Source organism: Cyprinus carpio, chromosome A7 (assembly GCF_018340385.1).
Source record: "Cyprinus carpio isolate SPL01 chromosome A7, ASM1834038v1, whole genome shotgun sequence".
NCBI classification, from domain to species: Eukaryota; Metazoa; Chordata; class Actinopteri; order Cypriniformes; family Cyprinidae; genus Cyprinus; species Cyprinus carpio.
Genome location: NC_056578.1, coordinates 31,311,067 through 31,322,117, shown reverse-complemented (window position 1 = coordinate 31,322,117; position 11,051 = coordinate 31,311,067). Strand labels below are relative to the sequence as shown.

The 11,051-nt window shown below is 36.3% G+C and overlaps 1 protein-coding gene across 3 annotated transcripts in view; it reads right to left on the bottom strand.

Moving 5' to 3' along the window:
- Window positions 1-1,944: 1,944 nt before the first annotated feature.
- LOC109095033 (leucine-rich repeat and calponin homology domain-containing protein 4-like) overlaps window positions 1,945-11,051 on the bottom strand; it is a 33,760-nt gene continuing 24,653 nt past the window's right edge. For 2 of the 3 annotated variants that reach the window (XM_042760821.1, XM_042760817.1), the window contains 8 exons: window positions 10,658-10,735; window positions 10,251-10,302; window positions 10,102-10,165; window positions 9,314-9,409; window positions 9,128-9,225; window positions 8,099-8,236; window positions 7,639-7,716; window positions 5,037-7,071 (listed from right to left, as the gene is read on the bottom strand). In XM_042760821.1, the coding sequence (XP_042616755.1) occupies window positions 6,844-7,071; window positions 7,639-7,716; window positions 8,099-8,236; window positions 9,128-9,225; window positions 9,314-9,409; window positions 10,102-10,165; window positions 10,251-10,302; window positions 10,658-10,735 (832 nt within the window). In that variant the 3' untranslated portion in view covers window positions 5,037-6,843. Of the gene's footprint in view, window positions 2,357-5,036; window positions 7,072-7,638; window positions 7,717-8,098; window positions 8,237-9,127; window positions 9,226-9,313; window positions 9,410-10,101; window positions 10,166-10,250; window positions 10,303-10,657; window positions 10,736-11,051 lie in introns of those variants that run through there. The other variant, XM_042760820.1, reaches the window with a different exon arrangement.

The following is an 11,051-nucleotide window of genomic DNA, read 5'->3' as shown; positions in this document are numbered from 1 at the left end:
GCTTTCAGAAAATGGAGATGTTCGAAGAGTTATATTCCACATATGAATCACATTCAACAAAACTGACAATCAAGTATTTTCTCAGCATATGTAATAAATAATGGTTATTAATTAATAATGTTTATTACCTCTGATCATAAAGATTTTAGTCCCATTGTACCCAGTATTTGTTAGGATGTCATTACCTTTCAAGAAACTAAGTTGCAGCATTGGTGCGTCCATTTGGCATGATACAGTACACAGTATCAAAAGACATTATGAAAAAAGCATTTCTGAGCACCCAGTTTTTGTATTAGGAATATTATTTAGTGAAAATGAATGATCATTTAATCTCAACAACTGAAATACCACCCAAACATTCATAGATATGTTATTGTCTTGTCAAATACGGTACGTTTTGTTTTGAATTTTATTTTATATAATTTATTAATTACAGTAACCAACTGGCCTAAACAGCGGCTTGATTTTTTTTGTTAACTTGTCTATTTTTGCTATTTAATTTTTGCTGAAAGCTATTGAAGAGCCTATTATTTATAGTACTACATAGTAAAAAGTTTACCTTCTCTATCCATTCAATAAGAATATCAATAAACAGCAGGTTAATGTGTTCAATGACCTATACTTTTTTTTCCTGAGCAACAGCAGTAGGAACGTTCAATGGCTTTTTCTAGACTTTAGGTATGTCCATACAGAGAATGACCTTCAAACAAAAAAAAACAACAAAAAAAAAATCACTTCAGTAAAAAAAAAAAAAAAAAAAAATAAATGTGACAACTAGCCCCAGTAGTCTTTCCCATAGTGCAGATTTAGTGGGGGAAAAAAGAGGGTTCTCCTGATTCTCCTGCAGAGTCATTTTGCTTGGTTGGTATTAAAGCTCTTACTCATAGTCTCTTGAAGATAGTTCAGGATGGGCATTATGTTGGCTGCGGGTCTGAGAGGGTTGAGGACACCAGGGAAAAACAGGGCTACATGCAATACACCTAATTATATAATTGTGCACAATAAGGATACCAAAAGCACATATTAAAGGAGATAAGAAAGTCCATACGTTTGTTGTTGATGTCAAATCTTGACATCTAAATATCTTACATGTTATTTTGGATCATATTCATCTGTCACTTGACAGAAGCAGCCAAATTAGTCAGTTTCAGGGCCTGAATGGTGTAACTGTAACTGAGAGACCAATCAATTACAAACTATACCAAGAAATTCAACATCAGAACATCTGACTGTGTTCCAGAAACATAAGAGAGACTGAATGAGTCATGAAACATGGTAGTTACACAAAACATGACTCAAACTCAAGAAATTCTGTGTTTTAGAGTCACATCAGAATCCAGACCGCTTCCCACTGAAGTCCTGTGGATTGAGCTGCTGAATGGTTTTTAGTCTTTGTTTAACATAACAAGCTGGATAATCAACTCATTTTATTCCCAACTGTGTAAGGTGGAGATTCATTTTCTCAAATTTTTATTCCAGTCGCTGGTTTAAAATAAAACAAAACAAATAGGTTAAAAGGTTGTTTCAGCTTTTAAGCTACACTCTTAATAAACTCCTTTTTAATTCACAGCAAATTAAATAGATCATTTGACACACAGCTATTGCTAAATAAGAGTGTCGTGGCAGAGCTATAGGGAGCCACATTGTTTGTGCAACCCTCCAATTCTGAGCAAAATGTCACAATCTGAGCCCAAGAGCGGTTTTAGCTTATCACAAGATTACTGCCACCTTTGCTGCTCCGCAAGAGTAATTACCTGTGAAAAACCAGTTCAATTTGCATTGTAATAAAGCTGAGATTACAAATCTAATTAATTTTCAATTATGAGGAAGCACCAACAAAATGATTACACAAGAACGGCCAACTACTTCAATAACGAGGCTCATTTAGGGAACGTCTTGCATCATGTATCATATATTCTGCATAAATATGCAACAGACAAGCAGTTTTAAGTTAAACTTGCTTTATTGTGCTTCGTCTGTTTCAATAGCCACAATGAATTGGTTCTTGTAATATACATAAAATCCTCTGTACATGCATTGTAACAGGCAACATGTTAAATCATTTAAGCTGGTATTGTTACATGATGGCTCCTGATCAAAATTGGATTCTAACATTAAAACAAACAAACAAACAAAAAAAACATTGTGCATCTGAAATCTGCTGGAAATATTCACTTGATCAATAGGAGGCAGCATCTTGATTTTGAGTCGTGGATTGAAGAGGAAGCCCTGAGGGGTCCTGACGGGATGAGCGACGGGAACCTGACGTAGGCAACTCCAAAAGTGCCTGAACGGTCTGAGCGATGCGCGTGAGCCCCTCTTCCTCCAGAATCAGCTGCGGCGGACACAGTGTGTCCTGGTGGGATTTGATGATGAAAAAAGAATACCAATTTAAATTTGTTTACACGGGAAAAAGTTCATAAAATAAGCAATAGAACATCTTGGCACAATCAGACAGCTCCAGAAACATTGTTTTTTGTATTGCAGGCCCTAAAATCTGCAAATATATGCTTCTAAGAGGAGATGCTGAAGGGTGACGTGCACTCTGGGTAAACAAGCAAGATCCTAGACCTCGATATGAAAAGCTTTCCATGCACCTAAGGATGGTTGAGGCATGCAACTCCTGTCATCTGAAGGACTTACAACTTGCAAGATCCTCCTCAGGTGCAGACAGGATCACATACAAAAAGTGGCAACAAGAGGCACTTGGGACACTCTGAAACACGTGACACAGGAAGGGCAGGCAAACCATGCAGCACAACACAACACTCTCAAAACCATTTCTTTGAATTGCCAGCTATATTGCACAGCAGCAGCATTTAAGACACGGTCTCTCGGAGACGCTGCACTGCATGCAGTTATAGCACTTCACAGAGGGGGTGCTGTTTCAGTACAGTGTGTGGAGCATAACAAGCCATCGTGCATTCCAATTATTAAGCTCAGTCAGCCCTAACAGTATACATTAAGTATGAGTTGCATATGATAAAAGGCTCTTATTGCCATACTCAGGCTGTATATCACACATGCAGTATTTATCAGATTTTGCTGTATGCTCTCAATAACAGCGTAGCAGTATTATAGTGTGACCGTATGTGTGTTTTTAACCCACTATTGTACCATAAAGAAGCCAGTAATGATGTTTATAAGACACATCATTTGAGGTTGTTTTTCCTGTTGCCCTATTAAAAACATTTCTGCAACATCTGGGTTCTTGCTGCTTCTCTGTTAAGTTAAATAGGTGTGTATGCACATATATTCTCAAGTTTACTAACAGCTTTACAGTACACAGAAAACATGAATGCAGCCATATGGCAACTGGCAATGATGAATTTCTTTATTGTTAGGGGCATCAATTACTGAAATGATTTATTTATTTTGGAACTGTTTATTGTGTAGAACTCAATTATGATTTATATTTCATGTGCTCAGAAAAGTTATATACTAATGAAGTGCTATAAAGAAACGTGCGTGACAGAAGAGTATTATAAACAAAGAGTTTGTAGTTCCAAATGAACAAATTCATCAATTCATAAAAGAAACACATAATTATAGGAGAATGAGGAGAATTCTGAAATTGGAAGTGATTTTCTTTAATGGCAGAGACATTTTTAATTGTTCCATAATTAAGTGAATAAAATGACACCATTTAACTCATGTACACAAAGCACTTCATAATGTCAAAGTGAAAAATGAGTTGGCCAGTTAATTAATAAAAAACAATAAACAGAAAACAAGTGAGCAACTCTCTTGCTTTGACACACTTTAATGGTTTCAGAAGTAATCAATAATTTTAAGTGTTGATTAAGAAATGCCTGAAGTTGCTTTAAAGACAACTTTACAGCAGTGTTCTTTCTTTACTTCCTGCAGAGTTAATGTTTACAGTTTGATGAGACAAAAAGTGAACTGTTTCATCTAAATACCTCATAGTGACTTATGACCAGCTGGTAAAGTAGCGTTTACTTAGTGGGTGAACACTTACATGCTCAGCTAGTTTCTTTGTTACTTTGATTTGTTCTGGGGTTTGGAAAGTTGTTTGTGCTGATGGGAAAGAACAATTCTATCGTATCAAAAAACTCTTACATGTACTGTATGCATACACTGCCATTCTTAAAGAAATTAATACTTTTATTTAGCAGACGCATTCAGTTGATCAGAAGTGTCAGTAACAACATCAATAGTTATACATTAAAGATTTCTATCAAATAAATTTGTTCTTTGGAATTTTCTATTAATTTAAAGCAACAGTGTGTAATTTTTTCTGTTCAAAATTTGCTATATGTATATAATGAGCGAGTACATCATAAATTCATCTACCAAAATGCATTTTTGTCGTATCCCAAATCACTACGGTACATTTATAATAAGTGATTATTTTTGACTATTGTAGCCTGTTTGGGTGGTCACCTCTGCGGAGTAACACCAAAAAAAATATGTAGTAGAACACGGTTTTCATCTGACTGGAGTAATGGCTGCTGGACATTTTAAACTGTTCTTTTAATTTGTAATAACATTTAAAAATCTCAGTTTTTACTGTGCTTTTGATCAAATAAATGCAGCCTTGGTGAGCTCAAGAGGCTTCTTTCAAAAACAAAGAAATCTTACCGACCCCACACTTTTGAACGGTAGTGTACTGTATATACGTAGCTTCCATCATAAACAAACACACAGCGGGCTCCATAAGTCTCTAAAAGCATTTTTCTAAGAGCAAAGTTTCTTTTGCAATTTTTATCATTCTTTTTTGCTTTAACGGCAGCAGCAATGTCCACAAGCTCTCAATGTGGTCTTAGATTTTGGACCCCACTGTGTAGCATAGTGTATACTTTTCTTTTTCTGTTTACTACTGTCCACATAATGGATCAACACTTACCTTTTGGTGAAGAAGGCCACAGAATATCTAGCTACAGAGACGAGCTGATGTGAGGATTTCAACCTCAGCAGAGAGACAACAAACTAAAGCAGAATTAATCATGAGCGAGAGCAACAGTCAGTCATAAACATTTGACAAAAGCACATGTAAAGCAGCAGACAAAACATAATCAGTGTTTCAGTTTTTTAATAATTTCTTTACAGACAAAAAAAAATCTTTATATCAATATAAACTTATTAACTTCTTAAATACACAGTATTTTATAAATATTACAAAATACATTTTGTGTGTTGCAACAGTTTCCACTAGGTAACATGTGGACTGAAACATTCATGTAGATCTAGGGGTCCTCTAAACTGAGTCTAGAGAATGCAGGCTATGAGAAGGACGGTAGAACATGTAGCACATCACAATCCTTTACTGAGCAACTATAAGGAAGTCCGTCTATGCTACATGTGAAGTCATTATCAGAGTAGACATTTTAAATCAAATGTCTATTATGTTTCACTTTAAGCATTGACAACGATGTACATTATTATAAAACCTCATCAACTTACAACAACATATGTTTGAACAAACTCCCTTAAAATATGTTTTAAGACATCGCAGGGTGATGCGTTAGTAACTAGTTATAGCACATCCCTTCATATGCCCTTATTTTCCAGTCTCTCCCTCTCCTCTTATCGTTCTCTCCAGATGAGAGGTTGCTCGTTAGTAAACTGTCGGCAAAGCTCCTAAATCACATTTAGTAGGCACGGAATACAAAAGCAACATCCAGCATACAGCACCGGAAAAGATGGGTGCTCATGGCACATTACAGGACTATTTAAAATCAGGAGACGGCAGACGAAGAAGGCTGAGGAGAAACACGACTCACAATCATTTCATCTTTAATAATAATAATAATGTTATAAGTTGTAATTTGGTAATGTCTGCATATCTAAATGATGCATCCATGAACAGTAACACAAATGCAGCTTAATCAGAGTTGTATTAATCTGTTCGATTTAATGAATCAAATAATGTGCTCAGTGAGACTGGGTTTCCACCAAATGCAGCTTCAGGAGAACATAGAAAAACATAAATAAACTGAAACAATAACTTAATCTTGAACTGCTTGCATATAATAATTATATTAAGATAACGACCATTCCAAAAAAGTAACAAGTTAGCGCAGCTTCGAATCATACTCGTACCGTCAAAAATTGTTGAAGGAACAGTTTAGTAACAGCACTGCCCACTGATGGTCACAGTCAGCAAGACAAGAAAAGGAAAGTGAAATCGTCCACTCAGCCCTGACCCTAACAGATTTCAACAACGTGTGAATTAAACCGAATTAAGCCGAGAAGTACCATCACCACACTGTTAGCCACTGTTAAACAGACTGTTTAGCAGATGCTACAAACCCATTTGCACTGCTGTGTGAACAGAAGGAAACTACAGGCACTTTTGATGAGGACCGTGCAGAGCAAATACAAGCCATATTAAAGCCCTTCAAGAGGAAAAAAAGGGGATGGAGAATTTGTGCCAGTGTTTTAAACCTCTTAAGATAACAAGATCCCTTAAAAAAGACCGCTAGAAGGTGTCTAAACTATCCTGGGATCGCCAGCGATGCTAAGGCAATCAGGTGGAAAAGCCCTTCATGAGTGGAAACCACGTCTATATACAAAGAAATTTCACATCCTCTAAAGGAAAAAGAGTATGTGGCCATTAAAGAGCTGTTTATGAGCATTTTTGGTGCGGAAAAATCTTAATAATTTGCGATATATTTCACTATTTATAGAAAAATTAAGTTCTTAAGTCTTCCAACTACCCTCATTTTCCAAACCATTTAGATATCTGTGTGGATAATGTTTAAGTTGAAAGGCATTATGGGTAAGGAATTTGCTCTGATATACATGTCGGTGACAGTGTTCACAGTACAGAGACGATGGACTTTGAAATCCATTACATTTACACATTGACACTCGCTCACACTATGCTGTAAGGAGGCAGTAGAACAGATAGAGCAATGCCATGAGGAGAGAGTAGAAGAGCAGGAAGCCGGTGGAGAAAGGGGAGGTAGGAGAGACAGAGGGAGAGGTGCCAGTGTTGTCCTCGTTCACCTCCTCCTCTCCTCCTGCTATTGCCAGGAGCGCCGTCACACAGCGGTGCACTGCAGGTAGCTTCCTGCACAGGATATCAGACGCTAAACACAACTCCATCTGAGAAAGAGAGAGACAGACAAAAGGACAGGAAGAACAATGCAGAGGGGACAAACAAAGATGTTTGGACACAAGTGTTGAACAAAGCCAAAAACATTAAAGCAGGATCATTTAAAGGGATAGTTCACCCAAAAATGGGGGGGGGGTATTTTTTACTTTGAGTTTTATATGATGCATTCCCACTGTTTTGACTATTTCTATATGATAATAAAACACTATTATTTTTATTGTGATCTAGTCAGAACGAAGTTTCGTTTCAGAACGACGTGCAGCACTTTGTTTATTTACACGCGTGCGGTTCATGATATAGTATTGAGGTGACTACCCCTTTAAGATATCCAAGATAAACAAAAAATAAAATGGCAAAGAGCACACAAAAAGGAGCAAATCGAGCTTGAAGCAACTGAAAGACAACATAAAAAAGCTTCAACATTGTTGCAGTCACATAAGGTGTGTGGATGTGTGTTTTTATATTTTTGATTATTTGCATGTGTAAGTTCTTATGAATTCTAATAATATGGAGTATAATAAAAGAAGCAAACAATAAAAGATGAAATTTTTGTTTACCTCGGGGACTCCCAGTCTACGACATGCGGCAATGAAGTTTTCGACATTGAGGCGGCACTTGGCAGCACTCAGCTTTGGCTGAACAAACAGGAAGATTGCACATACATTCATTAGAAAGCAATTCAAGAACAGCCTGCTAGTATTGTTTTTTTATTAATTATTCAACGGCATAAAATTATTATATAAACCATTTTAACTTGACATAAGACAAAAAATAGATTCAGGTGATACATTACAAAATATTCCACTTAAACAAGTTTCTGAATAAAAGTGCTTTCTGGCAGTTTTATAAAAATTACAGTCCAACAGGATATGCAGCCTTCTAGTAATCCAGCTGATCCTGGACCAGCCTTTTTAAAATATGGATAAATAAGGATGACCCAGAAATATCCAGACATAGATATACTACTGTAGATGATTTTTTGGCCATGATGAGAATAAGATCTTAGCAGTAGCTCACCACCGCCGGTGAGGGGATGTGGATGATTGACACAGAACGAGGTCGCACGTGATTGGCCAACTGGCAGAGAACTGTGCCATTGGACAACGCCTCTCCCAGATCCTCAGGCAGAGAGATCTTCAGACGTGACTCCAGAATCTAGCAGAGAGACATGGAGAAAGTGAAGAAATGAAAATATAATAATACTTTTAAAACTAAAGAAACAGATCTCCGGAGGGAATTTTCTTGGAAGATACATAACACCTTTTCAAGACCCCAGAGATCAAATTTAGAACATATCACGTATAAAACAGCTGAATGTTGTTGAAGAAAATCAGGCAAATCATGAATATTAAACTCCTTAAACAATACTGGACTATAATAATAATAATAATAAAAAAATTAAAAAACTACTGAAAGTATTATGGGACACTCACAGTGACCTATTAATAATATAAGCTATTAATAAAATTAATTACTCATTACACTACTGTTAAAAAGTTTGGGATCGATTTGTGAAATTTGCTTTTGAAAGAAGTCTCTTTGTTTACCAAGGCTGCATTTATTTGATCAAAAACAGTACAAAACAGTAATACTGTCAAATGTACTCTAATATGCTGATTTGTGCTCAAGAAACATTTCTTCTTATTATTCATGTTGAAATAAGTTTAATATTTTTGTGAAAACTGTGATACTATTTTTTTTCAGGACTATTTAATGAAAAAGAAAACAGCCTTTGCTTATAATAATAAATACTTTTACATTGTTATAAAAGCTATCTGTCGATTTTTATCTATTCAATGCACTTTGCTTGATAAAAGCTTTAATTTATTTAAAAATAATAATAATAATGATAATCTTACTGACCCCAAACTTTTGAACATTAGTGTACATTTTAGTTCTAAACTATATTTTGGAAAAAAGAAATAAATAAATACATACTAGAAATAAAATAAGTAGTAATAAATAAGTATCTGTATCAAAAATTGGGGTGAGGTGTGTCAGAAGAGCTAGAGATGGTGAGATGAATAACACGGGACGCCTCTTTACTTTACGCAGTTGCAAGATGTCTGTTCTCTCCTCTCGAGGGGATCTGAGTGTGGAGCTGGAGTCACTGCGGCCAGACTCCGCCAAACTGTTTCCTGATCCTGACAGAAAGAGACAACATATATGTATTATTGGCCAAATCAAGAAAATAGCTCCTATATTCCTAGATGCACTTCTCTGTGTGTGCACCTGACTTGACGTTGCAGCGTGAGGATGTGCGGAATAAGAAGCTGTTGGGTTTGGGAGCAGAACCTGGAGGAGAACACGGCTTCACAGAGGATGCATCTGGAACATGATACAAACATGATTCATTAAATACTGAAGTTACATAAAGACTGGGTACATATCAATACAGCTTAAGCAGAACACAGAAAATACTGTGTCTAGATTATGTTATATATAGGCCAGATAAGAGTTGGTCCCCTAACTGAGCTTGGTTTTTTTTAAAAGGATTTTTTCTCCATTTCTGTTTATTAGTATAACGCTACTATTGTATAACGCGCTACTGTATACAAATAAAGGTAAAATAACTAGACTTGACTTATAGATAAAAACTATATTAAATTACTCTCAATAACAACAACAAACACCCAACAACAATAACATCCCTGTCAAAAAGTGTTAAAGCACTTTTAAAACAGCACTGCCTTCTGGTGGTCACAGTGCTGTTTAGCATGTTTGCATTTTTTAAAACGAGAAGAAACACATTAAAATAAGTTAAATGAATGACTGAAAAGTGTCATGTAAATTGGTAAAAATCCCTGAAGTACATTCAGCTCGTAAAACATTTAAATGCAGTTATTTTAATTTGAATTATAATTATTTTAGTGACTAAGGGTAACCTGTAAATTAAACTATATTTTCAGAGCATGGTTCAAGCTGGTCATGTGGATTTGCAGCACTGACCAACAGAAAGCTGTCTGATTTGAAAGTGAGAAAGTGAGAAAGAAAAGAAAGCATCTTGGTTTGGAGGGTACCTGTGCGACTGATGGAGCGCTGTAAAGACCCCGAATGAGAGGATGGAGAAACCGGATCTGCACTCTGACAGGAAGAGAGAGAAATAAGTTTACTGTAAGGTAGAATTAAACTCTCATGTATAATAAAACACTCCAGGAAAAGTACTCACTGCACATCTCTGTTTCAGGCCATTGGGTGGAGAGTTGCTATCAGAATCACCACTAGAGGGACACAGAGATCAACAATCAACTGATCGCAAAACTTGAAAAGCGTGTTAACTGCTTTAAGAACTTCACCACCTAGACAACTACAGAGTGAAACTGTAATACTTCAACTACATCACGCCTGTTTTATGAAGGCAAGCTCATTTTAAATAAGGTACAGTATGTCTGTTTGATCTGACGGTTCATTATTTAGCCACAGCAAGTAATCTGGTCCCTTGAGTGTCTCAAATTCAGATTTTTGCCTTTTCTGTTAAAAGAGACTCAGATTGCCACAACAAAATGTTAATACAAGCATGCACGCATGCAAACGCAGAAGACAAATGCATATGCAGGCCATTCGCTCCACTCTTACCCTGAAACACTTCCTGTTCCTCCGTGCTTTGTCGTTGACGCCAAGTTACTTCCTGTTTTTACAGTCATCTTCTGCAAACTGTAAGACATCAAACATTTATTAGTCAATAGCCATTTAATACAGAAGAAAAGCACACAAGACTGTGTTTTTATAAATATAGGCATTCTGGGAGAGCCCCTCTGACGTTCTCCTTCTGGCTGTGCTTCACAATGATTCAAGACACTAATGAAGGAAAGGCATGCGACAGCAGGTAACAGTGGTTTCTTTTACAGCCGCAAGGCCTTTGATGATGAAACATCAGAAAGGAAATAAAAAAGGCCATTTTATAGCCATAATGTGCTTTTGTATTCTTTATTGCTTGCCATGCATTAGCAAACAGGCTTGTTAGTTCTAT